The sequence below is a fragment of the Micromys minutus genome (assembly GCF_963924665.1).
Source record: "Micromys minutus genome assembly, chromosome: 1".
NCBI lineage: Eukaryota > Metazoa > Chordata > Mammalia > Rodentia > Muridae > Micromys > Micromys minutus.
This window is the reverse complement of record NC_137969.1, coordinates 101629433-101657244: the sequence shown is the minus strand read 5'-3', so window position 1 is coordinate 101657244 and position 27812 is coordinate 101629433. Positions and strand designations below refer to the sequence as shown.

Genomic DNA, 27812 nt, shown 5'->3' with positions numbered 1-27812 from the left:
CTCTTCATCAGTTGATTGGTCAAATAAAGAGCTGAACAGCCTATAGCGGGGCAGGAGTGGGAAAAACAGGATGGGAGGGAGGAGGGAGAGAGAAAGGGTCTCAGCTGGGATCCAGAGAGTTGATGGAAATGGAGAAAGAAGTGCCAGAACAGGACTAAGATGGCACATACCAGACCAGCTGGGAAGCTGCAGGGCGGTAGGGCAGGCCACCATAGCCAGATACTAGCTCAGAATCCGCCCAGCCTTAGTGCCTGAAGCTTATTAATAATTAATAAAAGGTTTTCGTGTCATTATTCAAAGCAAGGGCTGGCATAGAAAAGACCGTACTTTTACAAGAAAATAAACCATCTTTAAGAGAACACAAAGAACTGTGGTGTATCTCCGCAGAACCCCACAGCACAACTCTCAACTCGAGAGAACCAGTGCTGAGATGGGAACCTCTAACTATGACTGGCCAGCTGGGAGGCCTCATTTGCACAAGTATGAAATGCAACAACCCAGGGGCTCAGTGTAGGCCATTCATGGTGGTTAATCTTCACTGTCAGTGGGACTGAGGCTGGCCTAAGAGATCAGCCATGGCCACCTGCGGGTGAGACGCATGGGAGAAAAGAGCAAGAAGCTACACCATCTGTAAACTGGGCCATCAGTAAGCTGTGCCATCAGTGAGGACATCCAGGTTTATCACAGACCTCAAAGCTCATGGTGACAGAATTAGCTAACGACATAGCTCTCGATCACTAAACAACTTGGATCTCATGTAGTCCAGACTGGCCCTGAACTCACTGTGTAACGGAGGGTAAACTGGGGTTACTAGAGGCACATCACCACTCCCTGCTTAGTGCATCCATGTGGACTGAACCCAGGGCTTCCCTTGTGCTAGCCAAGCACCCCACCAGCTGAGCCGAACCCCAGTTCCCTCCATTAATGTTTTTATAGACAGCTATGTAGCTCTTCTGATATGAGACAAAGGGGCTTGGTGTTCCATTTTGTCTGAAAGTGAGAACAATACTAATGGAGGAACACGACCAGAAGCTTGTGAGTCACGACAGGAACTCAGAGCGGCGTTAAAGTCTTAGTTTTGTCGAAAGCGCCAGAAAATGTGGCATCCTTCTATACGGCTTTTTCTTCTCACCCTCAAGATGTATGATTTCTCTTAAAAAACTTCCAACTTCAATAACTTAATCACGATTAGTAAAAATTAGATTAGTAAGCCAACCACTGAAAAATACTGATAGGCAACCACAATACTATCAACAACAGCCTGGGAAATGCTCCGAGGTGGTCGCAATCCATGTACGGCACACCGGCTCTATGCTTCCGAACAACAGGCCAACATGTGCCTGGCAAGTGGAATTTTAGATTTACTTTAAGTGTAAGGGTGTTTTGCCTGCACATGTATCTGCACATGTGTGCTTGTTGTCTTGGATGTCTCAAAAAGGGTATCAGACCCCCTGGAACTGGAGGTTGTGAAGTGCCATGTAGGGGCTGGGAACAGAACCTGGGTCCTCACAAGAGCAATAAAGGTTCCTAACCTCTCTCCAGCCCTGTAGCAACTTTTCTGACAGGCAACTTAGAACTTAACAATTCCTTAGAAGAGACACAATTAAAGCCAAGAAACGAACACAAAGAGTGACACTACAAAAAGAAACATTCTTTGGTTTTTTTTTTTTTTTTTTTTTTTTTTTTTTGTCTGGTTTGGTTTGGCTTGGTTTTAGAGACAGGGTCTCTGTGTATCCTGTCCTGGAACTCCCTCTGTGGACCAGGCTGGCCTTCAACTCTCAGAGATCCACCTGCCTCTACCTCCAAAGTGCTGGGATTAAAGATGTGTGCCATCACCACCCAGCCAAAAAGTCAAAATAAACATTCCATAAAAAATAGCCCAGTAGGAAGGGAGTAGAAAGGAGACACTCCTAAAAGCTATTTTAGGGAAAACATCACATTCGGAAACAGCTAAAAAGGAGAGGCTGGAGGAATAACCAAATGACTAGCTCTTTGCAAGATTTGGGCAATTCACACCAACAGACACTTCTTACAATTCTGCAAACCAGAAAGGTAGGCCTGAACGAATTACACACATCCTTACACTGTAAGCCAAAAGCTCATCCACCGTTCCTTCACATCCACTCAACACACCCTGATTCTAAACACAGCACTGCTAAATCCACCTGAAAAACAGCAACGCAGCAAGAACCAAGAAAAGACCAAAAACTGAACAAGGTCTGAGGAGGAAGGAGCCAGGCCACACAGTGAAACAGCAGTTAGTGCCTGGGCGTGGGAGGCACTAGGTTAGATGCCCTCGCACAGACAAAAACCACTTTGGTCATCAAAGCAGTAAGTACCAAAGTGCAACCTTCAAAGGGCCAGCAAAACACAAGTCCTGAGGATTTCCTCCAGACTGTAGCAGCATTGAGTCAGTGGGGCAGAGGTAACCAATGCACTAGGATAGCTGGGTGCCACCTCATGGGAAAAGCAAAGGACACACACTTAAACCTAAATATGGAACCCAGGGGGTGGAGCTGAAGGAGCCCTGAACAAGGCAACACTGTACAAACATGATACATGATTACATGACGTCATGTGCTGCCACTCCGGGGCTCCTCAAATGTGGCTATACACACTCCCACTCATTTACTCTGATGCTGCCCCTGTCCAGGTTTTGCCTTTATCGATGGTGGATGCTTCCTTCAGTTTCTACAGTGAGTTTTTCCCATGATGAATTCTGTCAAATGCTTTTTCTGAGTGTGTGGGGATAACTGTGGTTTTTCTTGCTCTGTCTGCTGGTTTGATGAATTACTTTAATGTGTTTCAATAATGACCCTCGCCTACATCCCCAGAGTAACTCCCCCATGGTTGTGGTAAGTAGTTCTTTTGTGTATTGTTTGATTTGATTTGTTTGTGTTTTATTTGAGGCCAAAATGACACACACTTACACCTAAACACAGAAGACCAGGGTTGAGGGTGAGGAAAGCAGTGAGAGAGAGATCATCGAGGTTGGAGAAATGGCTCAGCAGGTCAACACTTGCCCTGTGTGAACTCAGCCTCTCCAAGTTCATGAACATTGGCCCAGCACCAAACAGACAAATGGATAGATTGATAGATAGGTGGACAGATAGGTAGATAGATGACAGAGATGATCTGATTGATAGATAAGATGATCTGAGTGGATAATAAACAAGCCTTGGTGCATAGCTCTAAAGACACATTTCTTGTTTGTTTTAAGATGAATCATGCCAGCACAAAGCTGGAGCAGGTACACTGATCTCAGAGAGAGCTGATTTCACAGCAAGGCACAGCCTCCCAACAGAAAGCCTTCCATAGTGCAGGGGTCCCACTCCTCTAAGACATCACAATCTTCAGTGTGTTTGCACCCACGGAAGAACCAGCAGACAAACCCATGCCCCACAGCACTGCAGATGGAATCTCACTTCATCCAGCAGTGGGGCCCAGCAGCAGCTCTCTGGCTGCATAAGCTCCACCCAGTCACAGCGGAACTTATCTAAAGCCCATGGAAACATCGGTAGGACAGAAAATACCTTAATACATGCAGTAGTTCATTCCTGCAACCCAGCAAAACTGTGTTCAAAGAACAAGGACAGCAAATTAAATGGAAAGGAAGGGAGGGGTGGAAAGTAGCCGAATCAACCACACTGGGAACCAAAAATCAGAACAGAAAGTTCAACAAAACAAAAAGGTGTATGTGTGTTGGTTTCTTTTAAAACCCAGTTATGTGTTTTTGTTTTAATCCCGGGGGTGTAGTATGGGCCGCTTCGGATCGTCCACAGCTGCTGACTATGACTGTCTCGTGCTCTAAGAGAGCCATGATTTTTGCCAGCTGCAGAGAGTCTAACTCTGAGGACTCTAGAGATGGAATAAATACCAGAATCCCTAGAGGGGCACCAGTGCACCAAAGAAGGTGGGTAGTGCTGCCCCTGCATTCGCTATCACCGGACTGCTGGATGTCCTGACCCAAGGGACCCAACGGCTTTAATCAGCAAGAAGTGGTCTATTTTGTTGGCCGAGAGAGATCTATGTCCCCTTTCCCCTCTAAACTTTCCCTTCTACCTAGGGAATAAAGGTTGGAAGGAAGGGAGATGTATAAGAACCCAATAAAATAATAAAACAAATAAAAAATTTTAAAAGTTTTTTACCCCCTGAGCATCTCCCAGCCCCCAAAACGGTGTCTTTTTTGTTTGTTTGTTTGTTTGTTTGTTTTTTAAGATGAGTAATTTGAAAAGCCTCTATCAAGGAAACTTGAGCAATTTTCAAATCTCTATGAAAAATAGAAACAGAAGGACCTGTCCTACCCCAGTCTACAAGGTAAGCACTAAACTAGACAAAGATTATAGAAATGGAAAACTAAAGACCAATATTTCTCATAAATATAGATGCAAATAAAAGACAAGAATATCCAATCCAACAATACATAAAAAGAACTACTTATCACAACCAGTCGAGATTCACTTCCAGAGACAGAGGTGTGGGTCAGTCACTGAAAAGCATCTAAAATAATTCAGCACACTAACAAGGCAAGGAAAGCCAAGATCATCCCAGAAAAAGTATTTGGCAAAATTCACTCTACAAACTCCTCGCTCATCTGATCAAGGGCAAAACAAACCTAGGCACCACTAGCATCGGACTGAGTGAACAGTCTGACGAAGCTTTCCTCCACAGAGCAAGAGCAGCCGGACGAGCCTCCAGTCCTGTAACTTGGCAAGAAAAAGAGGGATGAAGACATTCAGAAATCGAAACCACACTATGTGCAAATGACATGCCACATATGGGAAATGTAAAAAGAATTAGAAAAAATAAAAGAGGCTATTGAAGCACACAACACGATGCTTATGCACAAAAGTCCAGTGGATTCCTACACATCGGCAAGGAGTAGCTGGAAAATAAAATGAGCAAAACAATTCCCTTCGTGACAAGAGAAGAGGCAGAAATGCCAGTCAGTATACACAAACTTACAAAGACAAAATGTTTAGGGGGGAGGGGCCGGGGGGCAGATGAGGTGTCCCGTCCAAGACTAGAGGATTTTATTTTGAGTTGGATTTTTTTTTCAATGTTCCAAATTGAAGCTGGAGAGATGGTTCAGTGGTCAAGAGCACTTGCTGTTCTTAGGACCTGAGTTTGGTTCCCAGCATCCACATCAGGTGTCTTGAATCCACTGTGACTACAGACACTATAACTTAATTATTAGATAACTCACATAATCATAAAATGCATGGAAATATATCTATTAGGACATAAAGGGAGATGTGCTAGCAGATGTCTGCCATGTTTACCAGCCTAGTTTGGATGAAGCTAGTATAAGTGCCATGGGAAGGTTTCAGTGAACTCTCCCGACAGATCTCTGCATCTAGCTGTGGAGGATGAAGACCATGATTGAAGAGCGACTGCTCTGTTCACTTGCTCGTTTGTTCTGTCTGCTGGAAGCTGCCCCAACAGTTTCACAAAGTCATCTTTAAAATGGGTCACACTGCCGCCCAAGTTCCTCAGGGCATGGGGAAGCCATTCTGGGAAGCGTGTGCAGAAACCTAAGCAAAAAGGACTGCAGAAGAGCAACCTTAGGTGAAGCTGCAGAGCGTAGAGCTGTGTCCCAGGAGTGGAGAAGACCTACAAGCAGAGGACTCCCCAGCTCACTAATAGAAAAAGGAAAGTGGAAAGGGGGCGGCTGCAGACAGGAGGCCTGGAAGAAAGTCTACAAGCTGAGCCAGGGACTGCCAGCTACTCTAGAAATGGATTAGTGTGAACAAGAAGAAACAAGTGCTAGGGAAATGTAGCTGAGGGAATCCTCGGGGCAAATCACAAACACAGATGACAACGCTGCAAGCCTCTAGTGTTCTGTGTGCCTACCCTAGATGCCAGTCTAAACCTCACCAATGAAGCCTGGTGCTTCTTTGTCCCCCAGAGGGTTCTCATGGTCCTGAAAGGCTGAAAGCATCACATTTTGGACTCAACGCTCTGACAAAAACACCAGGAGACTATTGGGAATGTGATGTTAGAATCCACGCAGCCCACAACACGCGCAACAGCCCCTTCCCTCTCACAGATACCACCAAGCACCCTACAGAGAAGACTGGGATTTCTCACCAGAAGTGAGATTATCTGAATGGAGACACTGATGGATGGACCCACGCACACACGCACACACAAACACACAAATACACACACACAGACACACACACACACACACACACACACACGATTCTGCTGAGAAACTACACCCACCCTTCCTCAAAGATCTGTAAGAGAGCAAAGCTCCTGCTTTGTAAGGCCTGATGCCACTGTTCAGCACTCCCCGTGCTGTGTGTCTCTGGTGCCAGGGTCTGAACTCTCCTGAGTCCCTGCCATGCCATTTGCTGTCTGTCTGTCCGTGGCAAACTGCTCGTGACTAAATCACTAACAATCTATCTGGGTGTCCCTGTATCAACAATCTCTCAGAGACTCCATCTGCAGTACCCTGGTCCTCGCATTCCCCCCCCCCCTGCACCACTTACAGTTGGGTTCGATGATAAAAATAAACCGAAGTCTGCACGGTCATCTCTGCCAATCCTCAAAGGATGCTTGGCCGGTCTTTAGGCCGGGATGTCCTGATTACTGATATTCGAATTTAAGATAAACATTTCAGCTTATCAAAATATCAAATAATCTTCCAAGGGCTGTATCCTCCCCTACAGTACAATCACATCCCAACGTGAAGGCTTCCTGGGGGGTTCTGTGCGAATTTGTACGCACGCACCGGTGTGCACACACACACACTGAGCACACACAGCTAGCTGTGCTCCCAACCCCTTCATGAGTAGCACACCCCTGAAGCAGATAACTGAAATGCCGGCAAAAATAAGCTCACCCAGAAGACTGGCATTCAAGGCTTTAATGATGATTCCAGGCCTGTCTAAGGACTCAGCTGAGCTTCCTGCAACTGCCACACCATACTTGCCTTCTGCGACTTCCCAAATAAATATCTCCATCATCTTGACCATCCCACTGTCTCAGAAGGCTTGAATGAAAACAACCCCCCCCCATACTTCTGAGTATACCACACAGGCTGCTCAACGGTCAATGCACAGTAACCTCATCTCCACAACCACATCATCAAGCACCTATTATTCTGCTTGATATATTCGATGGGCAGAGCGCAGGGAACTCTGCATCGGAACCATCAGTCTGGAGTAGGCACTTGGCTCAATTCTGCACTTTTAAGTCTGGGAAATCTTAACTTCCAAGGCAGCTTAGGTTATACAGTGAGAGATAAACCCTGCAGGCATTTCGGGGTTCTCAACAGGCCTTGAGGTCACCTGACCTTCATTACACAGGAGAGCTTGGAAAAAGCCAGCCATTCTGATTTATTTTCCACTTTTTCTTAACAGATTACAGCACCCTATAAATGGATGTCAAAATGCAGAGTGGTCCTTTCTTCCTTCCTGGGCAGTACCTCATTCTCTCCATCATTACAGTTAAGAAACTCAATATTCCTCTGCATCGTACCTTTTCACTGCCTTCTACCCTCTGTCGTGCACTAATATATCTGTCTCCTCCCACAATAATAAGCCCAAGGGCAAGATGAATAGCCTCATTATTTACTCCCACGAAGCTCAGCAAGGCAAATATTTAAAAAGCGTCCAAAATGCTTTAAGTGCAACAGTGCAAAACTAACTCTCCGGGATAAAATGTGCAAAGGGGGTAGTGATGCTTCGAATTTAAGATTCTCTCGGATGATAAAAAGGCATCCCCCCCACCCCCCCGCCCCTGCAGCTCGTACAACTTTCGCACTGACGTCTGAGGTAGGAGGGAGCTATTACACAGCAAGAAGCAACCCTGGCCCTGTACTACACACTCCGCCTTGACCTTGGCTGGAGAGACCCCCCAGGCGCGAGCATCATCCCTGTGCAGGCTGAACCCGGAGGGCCACCGTACCCTCGGGCGGCAGTGTCAGCCGGGCCAACCTACGAGGCCTCCCCCGCGCCACCCGCAGCTCACCTCGGTTCTCCTCCTCCAGGTGCCGCACGCGCAGCTCATCCTCAGTTTTCACCTCAGAGCTGTAGCCCCTCCTCGGGGCGGTACCCCTAGCCCATGCCACAGGGCCGAGCCGCACGCAACACCCGGCCACCAGGCGGGCGCGACCCGCTCTCAAGGCGCCCAGAGCGCCCGGAGCCGCCGCCGCCGCCGCCATGTTGTATGTTTACAGCGGGCGCCCGCGGCCAGGCTCCGCCCCCGCTAAGAGACGCGCACGCACACGACAGGCGTCTGTCGCTCTGGCCCCGCCCCTCGCTCGCTGGCCCCGCCCAGGCTCTCTGTGCCTGGGCTGCGTGTAGCATCAGTCTTTTGCCAACTCAGAGAGGGAGAGGCATCTTTAAAGCTGTGAAATTGCTTAAATTAAGGGGACCAGCGGGTTTTGCCTCCCTGCACGTGGTCCATAGTAGCGTGTGACTGACCATCCTGGCAAGAAGGAAGATACTCTAAAGGCAGACCTTTGTTCCCCTCCCCTGGATATCAGATTGTTGAAGTCCATATGGATTTTTAACTGGGGGAACACCGTCCCTCCTTCCTGAATCCCACGTGGGAATGGGGAAGTTTGGGACCAGACAGAAGAGGAACCTATCTTTAGACAGAAGTCTCATACAATTCTGACAACTTGTCAGACCTCCTTGCAAAAGAGACTAGAGATAAAGATGGGTCAGTGATTTGTGGGATTTGGCCTTGACCAGAACTATCTAGCCCCCTATTTTAAACTTCAACCTCGTATCAAAACCTTGAAGATGGACTGGGACACAAGGACATCACAGGACCCCTTTGTTCCTCTTACCAATGTGGGCACAGTGAACTTAATCTGTCCTATTGAAGACAGGTGACTGAACCCAGTTTATCATGGCTGCCAGGACCCCAGACTCTAATACTAATGACTCCCATCACAAGGTCATTGTGTTGAGTGAGCAGCAACGGAGAGCAAAGTTGCTGCATTCCCTTGGGTTCCATTGAATAGGAGGCAGCTCAGCATGGGCCTTCTGCTTGTCTGATCAGCCTAGCAAGCAAAGAGAGAACAGCAAATAGGGGAATGGGCTCTGTGGCCCACCTATGGGGAACTCCTGAAAACCAGTGTCCCAACGAGAGCCTGCCCTAAGGAAAGCTCCGATGAAGCTCAAACCCAGGTGCAGTTCTGAGTCCAGGGCTTCTCCAGAAACCCCTGGAGTCAGTTCTGTGAAGATATTTGTTAGCGTGCCTTGCTTGAAGATTTCCAGCAACCTGGCTTTTATCAGCTTTTGGCCCAGAGAAAGCCTATTTAGAAATGTGCCGCTGCTAAGGACTTTAAGGGTTGAACTGAAACTCCTGCCCCTCAGGGTCCTCACAAGCCCAGGTTCTACACTCCTCAGTAAGCCAATCAAATTCACCCAATTAATCGTGCAAAGCAGAAAGGGGAGATTGGTCCAATATGTCCACTCTGGAAAGAGGGACAAAGAGATCCAGTGACGCCTCAAGTCCCACAAAGTCAGTTACAGCTTAAGTAGAGAGCCAAAATCATGCATAGCCAGGCAGCTCCGGTTAATGTGTGGTCCCTTCCATCACTGACCCAGCACTGTCTGTGAGAAATGTAGGCTTTTCCTTCTCCCAGTGTGAGAATCCGGGGGGGGGGGGGGGTTCCTGGAGATGGGGTGGGGGGGTGAGATTGATTAAGGATGAGAGCCAGCCAGTATGGTGGCTTCTAATTGGTGGATTTAGAGCAAGCCCCTGGAGTCCTGCTATGGTCAGAGGGTCATCTGTGCATACCTGGCAACAACATAGGGTGTGAGAAACAGCGAGGGACAGCGCCTTGGGCTTTTTCTCATTTGAAGGAAAGACAGACATCTGAATGGACCAAATTAAGAACCAGGGAGGCACAGAACTGAAAACCAACTGCATCAGGGTGACTAGGCCCCACCTCAGCAGTAACAGAGTTAAATTCCTAACAGAGCTAAATTCATGTTCAAAACAAACGCAGAGACAACACAAAATTACAAGACTTCATTGCACTGGGAAGGTTTTGGTTTTCCCTCAGTTTGCTCATTTGGCCAATTGGCTTTTTACATGAAGTCACCCAACACTGCCCAGGTTGGCCTCCAACTGGAGATCCTAGGCCTCCCATATTTCTGACCAATCAGCTCTGAACTAGCTCCCACCCTTTCCTCAGGGTCATTCTGTTCTCAGAGTACCCCACAGAGCCTCTTACTTCCAGGACAGGTTTATTACAAAGACCTCTTCAAAGGGCACAAATGAACATCCAGGTGAAATGCCACAATGCTTCAGTGTACAACACCTGAGGTCCTCAGGCCTCCACAAGCTGGTGTTCACACTTGGTCTTGAATTTCTGATCGTGCTATCTCTACCTCCCAAGAGCTGCAGGATCAAAGGCAGGTGCCGCCGTGCTAAGAGTAGTTGCTATTATTATTATTATTATTATTATTATTTTAATGATCTAATAACTTTAGCACAAAAAAAAAGAACTTTTAATGCGATATACAATGGGATAAGAAAATATATAAGGGCTTCTTTTTGTACTTTTTCTCTACCTATAAATTTTACTTGTAAATACATCGCTACACACATGCACGTGCACACCTACATGTTCCAGTCTCCATTTGTTTTTATGATAAAACACTCTGACCAAAGGCAACATTAGGAAAAGAAAGGTTTATTTCATCTAATACTCTGAAATCAAAGTCCATCTTTGAGGGAAGTCAATGCAGGAACTCGAAGTAGGAACCATGGCGGAACACTGCTAGTTAGCTCTCTAAATTGTTCACAGGCTCACACTTAGCTTATACAGCCCAGCAAATGGTGTTGCTCACAGTGGGCTGGGACATCCTACATCAACCAACAACCGAGATAGTCTCCTATGGTCAGGCTGTAGTGATGCTTGCCTTTAAACCAAGGAAGGAGCCAAAACAAGGTAGACCTTTGAGAGTTCAAGACTAGCCAAGGCTACACAAAGTAACCCTGACACATGGAAGGAACATCTCCCATGGATATGCCCATGAGCCAATCTGGTCTGAACACTTCCTCAGCTGAAGCCCTCCTGTTAGATGATTGTAGATTGAGTAAAGCTGACCCTGAGGGTTAACTAGGACAATGTGTGTAATATGTTTACAATCTTCTTCAACTGATGGAATATGTGTTTTGTTCTTCTGTAATCATTTTGTTTGTCGTTGTTGTTTTGAGAGACCAGGTCTTGCTATGTGTTCCAGGCTGACCTAGAATTCAAGAGCCTTCTTCCTCAGCATCCAAAAGCTGAGATTACAGGTGGGCATCACCGGCCCTGGGATTTTAGGGAATTGGAGAGTATCTGCTCAGAGATTTAAGTTTAAAGCTGAGAACATTTTATAGCCTTTCTTCCTTACAAATGAGTCTTTTTTTTTTTTAAAGAGGATAATTTTACTGGTGCTTAAAAAGATGCAAGGACAAGAGAGATAGATTGTCAGCTGCTGGGCTCAATGGATGAGAAAAGAGCTATGCCACTTTACAAGGCATGACCATCAGACACACAGCAGACAGGTGGACATGGCAGCGAAGGGCACTTTAGAGAAAAACTAAGCCCAAAGTGACAAGGAAAGCTTAGAAAAGACTAGAAAGGAGAAGTTGCAGTCTTCCAACTCTTAGAAAAGCAGGCAACTGGACAAAACTGTACCACTTTAGCCCAGGGAGCGACTGTGCCTGAGGCGGGGAATCTGAGAAGGGAAAGTTCTTTATCTCCTTAAAAGACAAATTACTCTGCCTATCACTTTAAGCATGACCTAAGGCAAGACCACCTTCCTGAAGTGGTCCCTTTACAGAGTGAGTGACCACACCATATTGGAATGTCAGAACTCTACCCAGGCGGAGAGTCTCCTCTCTTGACCACGAGGTTTATGGTCTTAGCTTCTATCCAACACCCTCTGGAAAGATAGCCCTAGAATTATTTAGGAACAGAGCCAGGAATCAGAGCTGCTAAGCAGCATTGGGCTTTGGCTTCTGGCAAGAACAAGGTTGCCAATCAAAATGAAGTTTCTTTCATGCAGACCAGGATGCCTTCAACTCATTAATTAATTATTAATGTCCACCAGCCTACACTGCCGTGTGCAGACATTCCTATCTTGAATTAAGACCAGTCTGACATGTTTACTCTCCGCCACAGCAATGGCTGCAGATCCCTTTGAGGGGATCTCTAGATCCTGCACAGGGTTTTGTCTACAGCCCAAAGTGTATTTTAAGCAGCAGAATTCATCAATAATTCAGGAAACAGGTCAGACCTTTTTTTCCAGTCAGCAACATTATTGCCATTTGGCTGCAGAAGCATTCTGCATATGCCAAGCCCCTGAAGCCACTTGATGATCTGTCTGTAAATTAGAGAACTGATTAAATTAGGCTAAAGAAGAGCATCTAGTCTTTAGCTCCCACCCAGCTGCAGCATCGAGCATCAGGAACCCCTGTCTTTCCTGTACCTTTGTCCCATGTTGCATGCTTGAGTGGCTGCTACTTGGGAGCTGATGCAGGATGCCTGTCACCCTGGACAACTGACTTTTGGATATTCGTAAGGAATGTAGTTTACAGCTGACATACAGAAGAGACAGCGAGGATGGGCCTCAGTTGGCCGAGTGCTTGCCTAGCCCACACACAACACTCCCCACTTTTGACCTCTTATGCAGTGTGATAAACCAGGCACGACAGACCAGCACTCAGGAGGCGGACTCAGAAAGAACAGGTATTTAAGGTTGCCTTCTGCTAGAATCGCCTGGAACTACACGAGTCCCTGCCTTAAAAATAAATTAGTTAATTAAGATTAAGTTTAATAAATTAAAATGGAGACATGCAGTATTAAAATTTTGCTCAACATGAGCTTCTACTTGGCTGAGAACCAAAGTGATTCCTTCTGTCAAATGAGTAAAGTTAGGGAATGGGCACTTTGTGTGTGTGTGTGTGTGTGTGTGTGTGTGTGTGTGTGCGCGCGCGCGCGCGCGCGCGTGCATGCCTTGCAACACCCTTGTTCTGGTCTTCCTCCCTTCCTCTTATAAGGCCACTGGATTCAATCAAAAGGCTCCACCTGACTGCCTTATCTGACTCTATGTTACCTTGAAAGCTTCCTCCTCTAAACACATGATAAGATTGTTTCCATCCTTATAACTTCTTGCAGTGGGGACTAGATTTCACCACATGAAGCCCCGGGGACATACAAATCCACATCCAAACAGATGAGTTATTTTTAAAAATGATGCAGATGCCCCCATCAGGTGTCTCTATGATACCGTGCACGACCATCGAAGTTCTGTTTAAAAGATGCTCTTGCCTTTGACTGCTTGCATACAGCAAGCCACCTCACCTCAATTTTACCGAGCAGCACTTCTGGATGTGAACATGAGCCCAGGGACAGATATTGTGAACATTTGTGCCATGTGTTTGAGATTGTTCAGTGAACAGAAATGGCCAGCCTAACCCTCCCTGGGTTCCAAGAATCAAAAGTGTCTATTTGGGAAAAGACTTAGTAACGCTGGCTGAGAAGCTGTTTCAAATAACCAGAGCTCTTTGGGCTAAAAAAGACATAAAGCTGTTCTGGATTAATTTCCAAATTATTGAGCAAAAAGCACCAATCCAGAACTGCATTTATCCTCGGTAGGCGGTAACAAAGCACAAACCAGGTTACAATAATAGCATTTTCTTTATCTTGATTGCTGGGCTTCTAGATCACCAAGGGAGCAGCCCCGTGCTCTTCCTGTATGGAGAGGCCTGAGCAGAGTGGCCCCTGCACAGGGAGTTTGTGAGAAGCCCTGTAGCAGCCCCACTCTGCCAAGGTCAGGTGGGCAGGGCACTCCATCTGTGTCCACCGACACATCCATGGGGCGGGACTCAGGAATCGGACCAATGGGGGAACTCAGAGATTCAAAAACTAGATATAAAGGAAATATGTACACACTAGTATCCAGCTTGACACGGCGGTGGCTCAGAGCCACAGGAATCAGGAACCTACGAGGATGAGGATGTGCTAAGCAAGCTCTGTACTTTGGCCACACGGACACCTGTTATCCGCTGACGAACTCTGCCGGTCATCACTGACAACTAATGGCTGGCTGTCAACGCCGAAGTTACAAAAACACCCCCACAGATCAGGCAGGTTGCCTCTCTTTTACAGGGAGCTACCAGGTCAGCCCCGAAGGATGGAGCCAAGAGGACACTATGTTTCAGTCATTATTTGTGTTCTGTTGTGGTCCTCTGGTAAACCAGTCCCCCTGCTGCTGGGAGGAAAAGTTACAGCAGGATGTGAGTGCGATACTTAAGTTCTTCTAAAAGAAACAGAATCTGAGGCTGTGGCTCTCCATCAGGGGTACATGCCTAGCATCCCGTGAAGCTCTGGGTTTGATGCGGAACAGGTTGTAAAACAGATGTGGAGGTACACATGGACTCCCTGAACTGGAGAAGCAGAGGCAGAAAGGTCAAGAGTCCAGAGTCATCCTCAGCTACATAGTAAGTTGAGGGTCAGCCTGGGCTACAAGAGACCTCCTTGGTGTGGGGTAGGAGAAATGGGACTTGAGATGACTCACAGGTTAAGAGCTCATACTGATCTTACAGAAGACTCCAGTTGCTTCCCAGAAGCACCCAAAACTGTAACTCCAGTTCAGTGGTGTCCAACCCCTCTTCTAGCCTCTATAAACATTGTGTTCCCATTGCACATACCACACACAGACATACACTTATACACATAATTTTTAAAAATTTTAAGTCATTAAAACAACAACAAAAGGGTGGGCATAGTGGCACATGTCTTTAATCCCAGCACTCAAGACAAAGGCAGTCCAATCTTCTGTGAGTTCGAGGCCAGCCTGGTCTGCATAGTGAGTTCCAGGACAGTCAGAGCTACATAGTGAGACCGTGTCTTGAAAGAACAAAAACCAAATGACAACAGTAGCTGGTGAGGTTGTGAGGAAACCGGAACCCTTATCCTCTGCGGTGGGAATATAAAGTGGTGTAGCCACTATCGATAACAAAGTAGAGCTTCCTTAGGAAATTAAAAATAGAACCTTTAGACCATCTAGCTACATAACGCTTCTGAAGATATACTTGAAGGACTCAGAAGTCAGCAAACCACAGAGACTAAGGGTGGTTTGAATAAGAATGCATCCCATAGGTTCATATATTTGAAGGCTTAGGTAGTGGCAGTAGGAGGTGTGGCCTTGTTGGAGTGGGCGTGGCCTTGTCGGGGTAGGTGTGGCTTTGTTAGAGTGGGTGTGGCCTTGTTGGAGGAAATGTGTCACTGGGAGACGACAGGCTTTGGGATTTCAAAAGCTCAATCCAGTACCAATGTTCTCTCTCTTTCTCCCTCTCTTTCTGCTCCCTGTGCATCCTGATGTAGTAGAACCCTCAGCTCATTCTCCAGTACCGTGTCTGCATGCTGCCGTGGCTTCCACCGAGATGATAATGGACTAAACCTCTGAAACTGTAAGCCAGCCCCAATTAAATGCTTTCCTCTCTAAGAGTTGCCATAGCCATGGTGTCTCTTCACCAAAATAGAACACTGACTAAGACATTTGTACGTTCCTGATTATAGCTGTTTTTCACAATAGCCAGGAAGTAGGACCAGCCTCGGGTGCAACAGCACATGAATGGATAAAGAGATTGTGGCATATAAACACAATGGGGTTTTATTTTGCTGTAAAGAAAAATCGTTATGTCATCTGCAGGAAAATAACTGGAACTGGAGAACATCGTGTTAAGCGAACCGAGTCAGACTCAGAAAGACAAATATCACACATTCTCTACTATATGTGAAAACCAAAAAGGGAATGCAGTTCTGTGCTCCTTTTTGGGGTACTCCATCTCTCCTCAGTAGGCTATTCATCTCTTCTCAGTAGCCCATTGTCCTTAGGATGTAGCAGAGTCAGACGCAGCCTTCTGTGGCTGAACAGCGGGGGAAGGAAGGAACTGAGGTCAGCCAATGATGGTTAGGGTTAATTGTTGACAGAATGTAGAGTCACCTGGGAGACCCGCCTCTGCTATGCGTGCAGAGCTGTCTTGACTGAAGTATGAGAGGACATATTAAGATAGGAAGGCCCGCCCACTATGGCGGTATCATGCTTTGGTTGAGATATTGGACTCTATGGATGGAGTTGGGAACCTGAGCAGCAGCACGTGTTCATCACGCTGTGCTCTGAGACTCTGGGTGCAACATGACCACATAGGTCAAGCTTGTCCCGTCTTGATTTCCTGCCACAACAAACTCTTTCTCCCTTAAGTTGCTTCTGTCAGATGATCTTTATCACAGTGACAGGAAAAGCAACTACGACAAAACCATTTGGCACACAGACGGTGCCACCCAGAGAGAGTAACAAATCTTCTAACCTCAATGCAATTAACCCTCAAGGGTCAGCCAGATCTGCAAATTCAGAGTTCTTGGTCATACTCAGAAATAATGTTTTCCTAGCTATCTGGTCCATCCTTTTAGCCCAGTCAGGTTGACACAGAAAACTAGCCAAGACACTGACCAAGTGATGAAATCTGAAAAGGAAGAAGACACATAGAGAGACAGACAGACAGACACTGGGACTTCCTGCTGCTACCAGTAAATGGGAGGCATGCTACCCATTACAACTTGCTTGTGAAATGTGGTGATGGTGTATGCCTTTAACTGAGATTAGCAGAAAGTAAAATGGTAGGTCGGGTGTGAGAGCTCCACGTGGAACATGTGTTTCAGAAGACATCTAACATATATAAGCTTTACTATAGAAAACTGCACACAGACCATTGACAGTTGGTCATTGTAGGAAGATGGGATGCAGAAGACAAGGCTTCTTCTGTTACTCCATGCTTCGGTATCACGTTTCTTCCACATTCTATAGCCTTAAAAATATCATGAAGACCTCTTTGCCTATTCAAGTTTGAGTCTAATGCCACTCATGGTGGGTGTCAACCATCTGAAATCACCTACTGTTAGAAAATACAGGGGGCCCTAGCACCTGAAAGGACCATGTAGGAGGTGTGCTAGGTTTGTACAACTTCAGCCAAAGATGTGCTCTGCACAGTCAGGTGGAACACTGGAAGGCTGAATTGTTTACTGACAATTCCTAACTCAAATTCCTCTTTTCTAGAAGTTCACATCGTGACTATATTTGGAGTCTTTAAAGAAGGGATTCAGTTAAAATGAGGTCACAAGGTGGGCTCTGATCCAACATTACTGGTATCGTTACAAGAATAGGAGATTGGGAGAGGGTAAGAAAGAGAAAGAGGAAAGGGGAAGGGAGAGAAGGAGAGAGAGAGCGAGCGAGAGAAAGAGAGAGAGGGGGAGAGAGAGAGAGAGAGAGGAGCACATGTGAGGTCATGTGAGGGCACAAGGAGAAGATGCCCTGCTCACAATGCAACTTGAACTTGAATCTCCCACCTCCAAACTGTAAGAAAATAGAAGTCTGTTGTTTAAGCTGTCCAGGCTGTGGCTTTGCCTTAGACAGAAAGCAAAGCCAGACAGTCGAATCCTGCTTATCTCATGCATGTCTCTATTCTGTTTAAAATGGTATGTATGTGTTTATGTGTATGTGTATCTGTGTGTATGTGTATGTATGTGTATGTATGTGTATGTATGTGTATGTGTGTATGTGTGTGTGTGTTTATGTGAATGTGTGTGTATATATGTGTATGTGTGTGCACAGATGTGCCCCAGTGAGTGCATGAGGGTCAGAGGAGAGCCTGGAATTCCAGTCCTCCCCTTCCACCCTTGTTTGAGGCATGATATTCTTAACCGCTGTGTACCAGGCTGGCTGGCCAGAGAGCTCCTGGGATTCTCCCGTTTTTACTTCCAGTCTCATAGGAACGCTGGAATTACAGACACTGTGCTACCAGTATGGATGTTGCTTGTGTTCTGGGAACTCAAACTCAGACTCTCACACTTGCCAACTTGACCCATGGAGGCATGGCTTAGCTCTAGTGTGTCTTCCTATAGTAGGATGTTTAAAAGCAAATGTCACTGCTGCCTGTTGGGCATTTCAACTTCTATTTACTCACTTTTATTTTGTGTGTATGAGTATATGCCTGCATGTATTTGTGTGTACCATGTGTGTGTACAGAGTCCTCAGAAGCCAGAAGAGTACACTGGATTTCCTCAAACTAGAGCTAGTTTACAAGAGCCTTGCAGGTGCTGGGAACCAAACTCCAGGTTCTCTGCAAGAGCAGATATTGTTCTTAACCACTAAGCCATCTCTCCAGCCCTAACATTCCAGCTCCTAAAATGATGTCACTGGGATGGGCTCTTATCCAGTGTTATTGCTGTTCTTACATTTCCCATAACTTTTTGCTTTTTACCCTTGGGATTATTGAGAGCAATGACATGCATCAAATAAAGAAACTAAGGCACAGATGGATTAAGTAGACCACCATCTCATAACAAGTGGTCTCTGGAGCTGTCCATCCAGCCTGTGTGGGCATCTTTAACCATGGAGGGTAGGAGAGGTGGGAGGAAAAGAGGAGGGAACGAAGAAAGGGGCAGGAGAAGAGGCTGAGGAGAAGAGAGCTGTTAGGTCCAGTAGCCACAAGCACTGTTGCTTGTGAATGGCTTACCTTGCCTTTTAATGTCCCAAGAACTACTCTGTGATTGTAAGTCTAAGGGTTGTAAGATGATTTCAATTCAGCCTGCTGGGCCTCTGACTGATCCATTTCAGGAACCTCTCAACTGGAAAGAATACCGCAAAACGTCACAAAACAGACATGCTCTGAGTCGGATTGTGTCCATCTCTCCCCGACTCAGATCTTAGCCTTAATTTAGTAGAAATGAAGTTTTAGTGAGATTTGTTTAAGTAAGTCACATGCTTCAACGGCAGACTATTTACAGCAAATAAATAAATAAAATGAATTTAAGATAATGTAAGCAGACCGGCAGCGGTTGGCTCAGCGCCATCTCTTCTCGGGGTCGCGAAGCTGAGGCTTGTGCGTGGGGAACAGATTGCTGCCTGTGAGGTCTATTAGAAATTAACAGTCAAGCAGATGCTCCTAACGATTCTGTTACCATTGAAGATCCAGCGTGCAGGGGCTGCTCTCATTTTAGAAGAATGTGTAGCAACAAGTTAACATAGTTTCCTTCACGTCTTAATAAGGATGAATTTGTAAAGATTCGTGTAAGGCATTAGGAAGGTTGTAAGCGAATGACCTAGGACCGGGGTTGTGGTTCAATTAGCGGAGGGCTTCCCTGGTATTCACAAAGATCTGAATTACAGCCCAGAATAAGGGTAAATGTAGCATGTCCCCGCAATCCTAGCACTCGGAAAGCAGCAACTAGAGGATCAGAAGTTTAAGGTCTAAAGAAAGGACCTAAGGAACTGAAAGGGGTTGCAACCTCATGGAAAGATAACAACGTTATCAACCAACCAAGCCCTCCAAAACTCCCATGGAGTAAAACACCAACCTCTGTGCGCACTCTGAGAGACCTATTAATCCAGTTGTGTATGCAGCTGAAGATTGCAGTGTCTGGCATCAATGTGAGAAGAGGCTATTGTTCCAGAGAGGGCATGTTGTCCCAATGCAGGGGAATGGCAAGGCAATCGGGTGGAGAGGAGGATCAGAATGGTGTGCACCTTTGTGAAAGTAACTGGAGGGGGAGGGGGAAGGGAGCAGGTGGGGTAAAGGGATAACATCTCAAATGTAAATACAGAGTATCTAATAAAAAAAAAAAGAAGTTTAGGGTCAATGGCTGGAAAGCTGTTTCAGAGGTTGACTTCTTGCTGAATATCCAAGTTGGGCCCCTAGCACAGACATCAGATGGCTTAGAACTACTTGTAACTGCAACTCGGGGATCCAATGACCTCTTCTTGCCTCTGAGGGCATCTGCATAAACATGTACAACACAGGCACATGCATGTAACTAAAACAAACATTGTTTAAAGTAAGACTTAAAAAAAAATCCCAGGGCATCCTTGGTTGCCTGGTGAAATGGAGGCCCTACGGGGCTTTACAAAACCCTTTCCCAATAAAACAAACAAAACTACACTGCTTTAACTAATAACTTTTATTACATCCATAGGAAGATGGAGATAACAAAGTCAGATGGTTATAGCGGCTTCTGTTCTCTTGCTAATTATGTTACCCAAAAGCCTGTTTGCAGGTTTACTCGTGCACATAGGACTAAAAAAAAAAAAGCCTGTCCCCAGTTGGTTTTTGATTGGTCAGTAAAGTTACCAGCAGCCAATGACTGGGCAGAGAGGCAGAGGCAGGACTTTTAAGATTCCTGGGAAGGGACCAAGGAAGAAGAAAGAGGGGGAGTAGGAGACAGATCATGCCAGAAAGGTGCAAAAGAGAGAGATGTAGATACAAGGGGAAAGTGGCCCCCAGAGGGTTGCCCATCAGGGTCCAGGGCGGCAAAGATAAATATATAGATTTAGAAAGTGTTAACCCAGGAATATCGGAGGGGGATGTGTGTTAGTCTCAGGGAGTTAGGGAGTGGCCCAGCCATTGCACTATTTAAGGCATATTAAAATAGAAGGCTGTGTGTGTGTGTGTGTGTGTGTGTGTGTGTGTGTGTGTGTCTTTCATTCATGTCTTTCATCTGTGAATACAAACCATTTGGGCGAGTGGCGATTCATACCCACCTGGAAATTTAAAGTGGATTAACAATTGACTGATTTGGATGGTGGATCTAGACTCTCACAAATATGGTGATGGCTGCTGGAAGGCCAGGCAAAAAACTGCAAAGCCAGAACAGTGAGGGTCAGTAGTCCTGACAGGCTCTGTGCTCAGAGGTCAGCTGCAGTCCTGTGTTTCATTCAGAGATGTTCCCCAGAACGAATATAGTAGGTGATCTCTTTCCCCAAGGTGACTTGACCAACCTGGGAGGGATTTTTAACTCCTCAAGGGGGTCTTCAATTCTTCAGCCTTTGATTCTAAGAGGGGCTGTATAGTACTTCAAATAAACAATTCTTGATGGCCACATCCAAGTCTAACACAGTTTCCCAGTGCATAGCTGATGAGGTGATCTGAGTGAAAATGGCTACCATAGGGTCATATATTTGATTCCAAGTTAGTGGAAGAGTTTGGGAAGGATTAGGAGGTGCAGTCTTGTTGGAGAGGGTGAGCCACTGTGGATGGGCCCTGAGGTTTCAAAACCCCACGCCTGGCCCAGTGTCTCTGCCTGCTTCTTGTAGATCCATATATAAAACTCCCAAACTACTGCTTCAGTTCCACAAGTGTCTGCCTCCCACCATGACGATCATGGACTCACCCTCTGAAACTGTAAGCAAGCCCCCAGTCAAATTCTTTCTTTCATAAGTTGCTTTGGTCATGCCTTGCTCTCTTTACAGCAATAGAACAACATAAGACAGCCAACTTCAGTACTGATGGAAGAAAATCCAGGAAGGCCCGCACCTATTGATAACAGGCAAGACTCGGGTACCTTTTGAAGTCCAAACTGCCTAACTTACAAAGTGTAGTTAAAGAAGTCAAAGAACTCAAAGCTCTAAAACTCCAGCGATGCTCTGTTGGGAGACAGGAGGTGGAAGAATCAGAGATGCACATGGCACTTGTCTTTGAAATCCTGAAACATCTAAGCACTTAAAACTGAGATGTTAAAACACTCCATTACAAAGTGTAAAGATAGGGGGTTGGAGCTCGGGCAGTAGAATGCTGGCCTAGCATGCATAATATCCTGAATTTAGTCCCCAACACCATGTAAGGCACGTGACAACATGCCTGGAATCTCAGTATTTGGGAGGTGCAGGTTGGGGTGGGATGTGGCAGTTCAAACTCAGCATAGTGGGGAAATAGAGGCAGAGTGATCTCAGGATGAGCACCAAGACCTGCCAGACCAGAAGCCAGGCACCTTGCAGCTCCCAGGATTCCTAGAAACACTTTTGACATGGGATAGATGTATGTCTTTCACAAGTTTGATGTGCCTGACATCAATAAGAGGCAGATTAATACTGAGACCAGAACCATGTCAAATGCTGATTTCACGAGACTGTGGTTGAATATTTAATATTTTATATATTTTTCTAACTCAGCTAGTTCCCAAGCAATTGAAACAGGAACCCAATGGTTTGTTTGAACAAGTTTAACAGCACAATAACTGGGCAGATAGCTTTAAACTAATTTTCTAAGCTAGTCTGGCTACCTCCCAGCCACATACCCCTAGTTATTTGCCAGTATTTGTCCTGTCTGAGGCTGGATCTGCTCTATCAGGCCACGTTCTTTCTCTCCATCCTATTCTTCTCTGGTTTCTTCTCCTCTAACCCTTTTCCCCTCCCAACTGCTTCTATCTCTGACCCCAAACCCAGGACCCTCAACTCTGCCTTCTTCTCTTCTGCCCAGTAATTGGTTATCCATCTGTTTTGTTTATTTATTTTATTTTTTATTAGTCAATCAACTTTAAATCAGAGAGCAAAGTTTACACAACAAAAGCTAGTGTATGTGAGACCACACTCATCTGGAGGGCAACCAGATCTTGGGGTTCAGAATTTAGCATTTGTATGCATAGCACCAGACCAACCCCCAACAGGGGATTGCGGTCATTCTTGCCTTATAAAAGGTACTGCTATACCCTCCACTCATACTCAAAAAGGTGGCTGATTTTCATCAGATCACTGGGAGTGTCTGGAGGGGATGCAAATCACGCTGGGACAGATGGACAGGAGAGGAGCCCCAGGGTGTAAATTTCATACAAGGTGGCTGCTCTACTGTGCCGCTTCTCTGAGCCAAACTGCCACCATCATCATGGGAAAACTGCAACCCATCCTGGGTGAAGACTTAACAGCGTGACTGCCTTAGGTTCATCCGTGCCCCTGTCACTGACCCCCTGACCCGTGCTCTGTAAGTAAGCCGAATAAACTCTTTGGTCCCCCCACAGTAGGCTGCCCATTATTACTGATAAGTATGAGAGTGTACTAGTACCTTTTCATTTGTATTTGATTTTTAGATTATTGTTGTTGTTGCGTGTGTGGATGGCATATATGTAGACACTGAGCACAAGTGTGCAGATCAGAGGACAACTCTGTGAAGCTGGTTCTCTCTTTCCATGTTTCTGTTTGTCCAGAGGATCAAACTCAGTCAGGAACCTTTATAGCTGAGACATCTTGCTGGTCTTGTTTATTTTTTGATGGGGTCTCATGTGGTCCAGGCCAGCCTTAAATTGGCTATATATCCAAAGATGATGCTGAGCTTGTGCTCTTCGGGCCCCCACTTCCCAAGTGCTGAAACCACAGGGAGGAGCCATTCATGACACTGTAATTCTTCATGGGGAAGGGCTGAGCCATCAGCGGTAGAGGAGGGATGCTTCCCACCTTGGTTCCCATATTTAGGATCAGCAGAAAGTGTGAGCCAATGAGGCCACTGTACGTGTGGCTTTCACAGTTGTATTCTGCTCCTTTGCTATTTTGCACAGATATGCTTGGGGCTTCTGTCTCTGTGTTCTACAGAACTGCATTTGTATGCACCTCAAGTTCCCATGAAGGGGCAACACTTCGGTCTGCTGTTGCTCTTTGTCCGGCTTCATTATGAAGGTGTTACTGCATGTTTAGGGCGGAGCTCTGTCTGATGGGAAGGGTTCTGATGTGGGTTTACAAAGTCCCCACAGGGTTCAGGTGTTGAAATGTATTTATTCCCCTACTTGAGAAGCTAAAAGGGCAGAAACGATCCCTCTGTGGTGTTGACAGGATGGGTCGTTGAGAGGCGATGAGTGTCAGATAAAGTCATCAGGTGGAGCCTTGCGATTGGATCTAAGTAGCTTCATCAAAGGGAGGAAGGTTTCTTATGGGGCCAAAGAGATTGCTCAGTGGTTAAGATCACTGACTGATTTTCCAGAGGTCCTGAGTTCAATTCACAGCATGTAATGGCATCTGATGTCCTCTTTTAGTATGTCTGAAGAGAGTGGCATATGTACTAATATACAAAAATTAAATCTTAAAAAAAAAAGGCTGAAGGTCTAAGAGGACATTTTAAAAAAATAATAAAATGGAAATAGATCAAAGCAAGTATACACACACACACACACACACACACACACACACACACACGCACGCACAAGTAAAAATATATTTTTAAAAAGGAGATCATCCTTTTCAAAGGAAGGCCTTGGAGAGGAATCATAGGACTCCCTGGTATGAGGGAACTTGACACAATTGATAAGTACAGTAACTCCAGCCATCCCTGGCATGTTCTTTGCTTAGCTGTTTTAGTTAGGGTTTTACTGCTGTGAACAGGCACCATAACCAAGGCAAGTCTTAATAAGAGCAACATTTAACTGGGGCTGGCTTACAGGTTCAGAGGTTCAGTCCATTATCATCAAGGTGAGAACATGGCAGCATCCAGGCAGGCATGATGCAGAAGGAACTGAGAGTTCTACATCTTCATCTGAAGGCTGCTAGCAGAATACTGGCTTCCAGGCAGCTAGGATGAGGGTCTTAAAGCCCCACACCCACAGTGACACACCTACTCCAACAGGGTCACACCTTCTAATAGTGCCACTCCCTGGGTCAAGTGTATACAAACCACTACTGATGCTTTTCTTTGTTCTTTCCTTATTTCTCCTTTTGTACCTCAAGGAAGCCAGCTGCATGGCTAGGCAAGCACACTCTCACCTAGGTACTTTCCCAGCAGGACTGTGACTTTTCCCAGCTATTATATCCTACTTTGCCTCCTTGTGGAAACAGTCTGGCCCGGGGTGGATTTACTTCCAGACTCAATGGACAGGGAGAACGGCACTCTTCTCAGTTCTGCACCACTGCACGGCGCCAAGAGTAAGTGTTAAGATGCTTCGTCCTCCTAGAGAGAATGAGTTCCATGTGTGTCTTACGAGGTTTAATCCCACCTTACGTGTTCCCCAGCAAGTGAAGTGGAGATCACAGATAATTATCTTCATGTCTCTAGAAGCGTACTCTTTTATAATCTCAAAGGAATCCCTGCTTTCACCTGAATTCCACAAATAATGGTCTCAATTTTGTTCTGCAGCGAGGGAGAGGTGGTCTTCGACACCACTTGCAGCACATAACACAAAAGCAGCTACAAATCGAAGAAACCAAATATGACTTGTAATATGTATCCCTCCACACATCCCCCATTCTTCATAAACCAGGCCTGGCCTGTGCCTTCATGCTGAGGCATTTGGAGAATGCCTCATTCTTTCATGGGCAGATGCACTTTAAAGAGCTCTACAGTTGTTCCTGGGTATCCATGGAGACGGTTCAAAGACCCGCAAGGAAATTAAAACCCATAGATGCTCACATCTTTATGTAAGCTGCACAGGATTTGCATAGCACTTTCATATGTCACCAATAATTTCTAGACTTGGTAGAGCTCTTAACACAGTGAAGATGCTGTAGCCATTGGATGCCGGGTTGCTTAAGGAATGCATTCGTTACTTTTCCACCCTAAGACAAAGTAGGTGACCAAGGCAACGGTACTGGCTGGTTTAGTGTCAACTTGACACAAGCTGGAGTTAGCACAGAGAAAGGAGCCTCCCTTGAGGAAATGCCTCCATGAGATCCAGCTATAAAGCATTTTCTCAACTAGTGATCAAGGGGGAAGGGCCCAGCCCATTCTGGGTGGTGTCATCCCTGGGTTGGTAGACCTGGGTTCTATAAGGAAGCAAGCTGAGCGAGCCAGGGGAAGCAAGCCAGTAAGTGACATCCCTCCATGGCCTCTGCATCAGCTCCTGCTTCCTTACCTGCTTGAGTTCCAGTCCTGACTTTCTTTGGTGATGAACAGCAATGTGGAAGTGTGAGCTGAATAAACCCTTTCCTCCCCAACTTGCTTCTTGGTCATGATGTTTGTGCAGGATAGAAACCCTGACTAAGACAGTGTCCCTTACCCATGCTCTGTAAGTGAGCTCAGTAAACTCACTGGTTCCAGGGTGAACTTCACTTTGTCCTTGGGACTTGAAGAACGGAACTAACATAGTTTATATCCCCCTAGGAAAGTAATTCTCCCAACAATATGGCATGAGGTGGCCTGCATTGTATCTATAGTCAGGATACACAGAGGGGGAGCAGGAAGCTGTTCTCCGTCCTCTTTCTCTTTGTTGGGGTGCTGACCCAGCTTCTCTCAGCATTCCTCAGGCCCCACCTGGCATACTCTGCCCTCTACTCTGAAATTTTCAGCCCAGGGGCTGGGCTCCCCCTTCCCCACAGAGCACTTCCCTATGTAATCCAGACAATTTGGTCTCCCCAATCCCTCTCTCTTTTCTCACCGCACTTGCTTTCTTTCTTTCTCTGTCCCCTTCCCTCTGTCTTCCTCCCCACAATGACTCCCCTGGACCCTCCTTGGCACCAGTGAACTCACCTGAGATTGGCTTCCCAATAAACCTGCCTTCGTAACCTTTCATCCAGCCTGAATTGGCTCATTTCATGGGTGGAGAAATAACCTATCACTCTGTTTCATTCAGTCCAGGACTCTAGTCCTCAGGTGATGCTACCCATAGTCAGTGTGGGTCTTCCCACCTCAGTTAACTCAGTCTATGAAGTTCCTCACCAATGTGCCCAGGGGTTCATAGCCTAGGTGAGTCTAGATCCTATAAAGTGACAGGCAACAGTAACCACCACAGGGAAAAATGACAAGAAGTCTGCATGTTAAGGACAGATGCAACTTATCTTCAAAGTAATTCTGACCAGTGGCAGGTTATCGCTCCAGCTATAGACTGCTCTCACCTGGAGGGCCAATTCTACTGTCAGACCATGAGGTGGCTCAGTGTCCAACCTTTAGAAGGGGGCCCTTGGCAATGGTGAGGCTTGGCTATCGACCCTCACTAAGCCCATAAAATAAACAAAAGACATTAAACAAGAAGAAAAAAGAAAAGAAAAAGGATATTGATTCTGTGAGGCTACATCCAGAGAGGAACGGAGATCCAGACTCCTGGAGTCCATCTTCAGAGTCCTGCCTTGAGGTTTACCTTTAGCTAGAGGTGTATATAATTAAACAGTCCTGGTCAAGGTGTGCCCCTGCCAATCATAAGTGTCTCTGCCATGTTCTTCAAGGTGGTCTGACAAGTTGCCAGTACTGTGCGAAATCTCTTTCTAGGAGACAAGATGACTGATACCAGATTTTGGCTTTTCCCTTCTTTCAGCATGTGATTCCTAGAAAATTCCAATTGCCCGGCATCCACCATCTTAGTCATCTGCCAGCCAAAGGAAGGACCACAAGTCTCTTTTCAGATTATCTTTGCTCCCAGATGGGGGAGGTCTTAACCCTGGGGGGGGGGGTGTAAGCATGTTGCTCATGACTGAGAAAGGGTAAAGCAGAAACCATGTGAGGTGGGTTCTAAAGAAACCCAGGGCTCTTTTCTGCTCAGCTCTTTGGCCTGACCAGGATCCACAGAGGTTAGCATCCTCAGCCGCTCAATGGAGAATGCCGTTTGTGTGGCAACTTAGGAGTTTGACAAGTTGTGGACACGAGAGGCAAAACTCTCCTCCATGTTCACTGTCCACTTGTTCTTTAGAAGCTCTTGGAGCCCATCTTGATCCCCCACAGCACTCACCTCAGTCGGTCCATGGCTCCACCATTTTCCTTCTCATCCAAAACCATGACCTGCTTTCTTCCTGACCAAGTCACTTCAGCATCTGCTCTGCATTCTCTCTTTTCCTCTCTACACAATACCATCTTTCTCCCTCCAGCTATGCCCTCATCTTCCAATTCTCTTCCCATTCTTTCCCTGGGCCGACCAAGGGAAAAGAAGTATTAAAGCCGAACTCTGGGATGAATGGGGATCATTGGCTGCATAGTGTTCTTTTAACCATATTCAGTCTTATAACAGGATAAGGGGGGTTCTGGAATGTTCCTCAACCCCACTGGTCCAGTTGCACTGGAAGCACTGATGGTCAGCTTTCTTCATGGAATGGGGAGGCTCACAAGAGACT

General features: G+C 46.2%; 1 protein-coding gene across 2 annotated transcripts in view; it reads right to left on the bottom strand.

Moving 5' to 3' along the window:
• AUH (AU RNA binding methylglutaconyl-CoA hydratase) overlaps window positions 1-8192 on the bottom strand; it is a 92521-nt gene extending 84329 nt beyond the window's left edge. For both annotated transcript variants that reach the window (XM_080924529.1, XM_080924530.1), the window contains exon 1: window positions 7981-8192. In XM_080924529.1, coding sequence (XP_080780655.1) covers window positions 7981-8173 — 193 coding nt within the window. In that variant the 5' untranslated portion in view covers window positions 8174-8192. The remainder of the gene's footprint in view (window positions 1-7980) is intronic.
• Between the last annotated feature and the right edge of the window lie 19620 nt (window positions 8193-27812).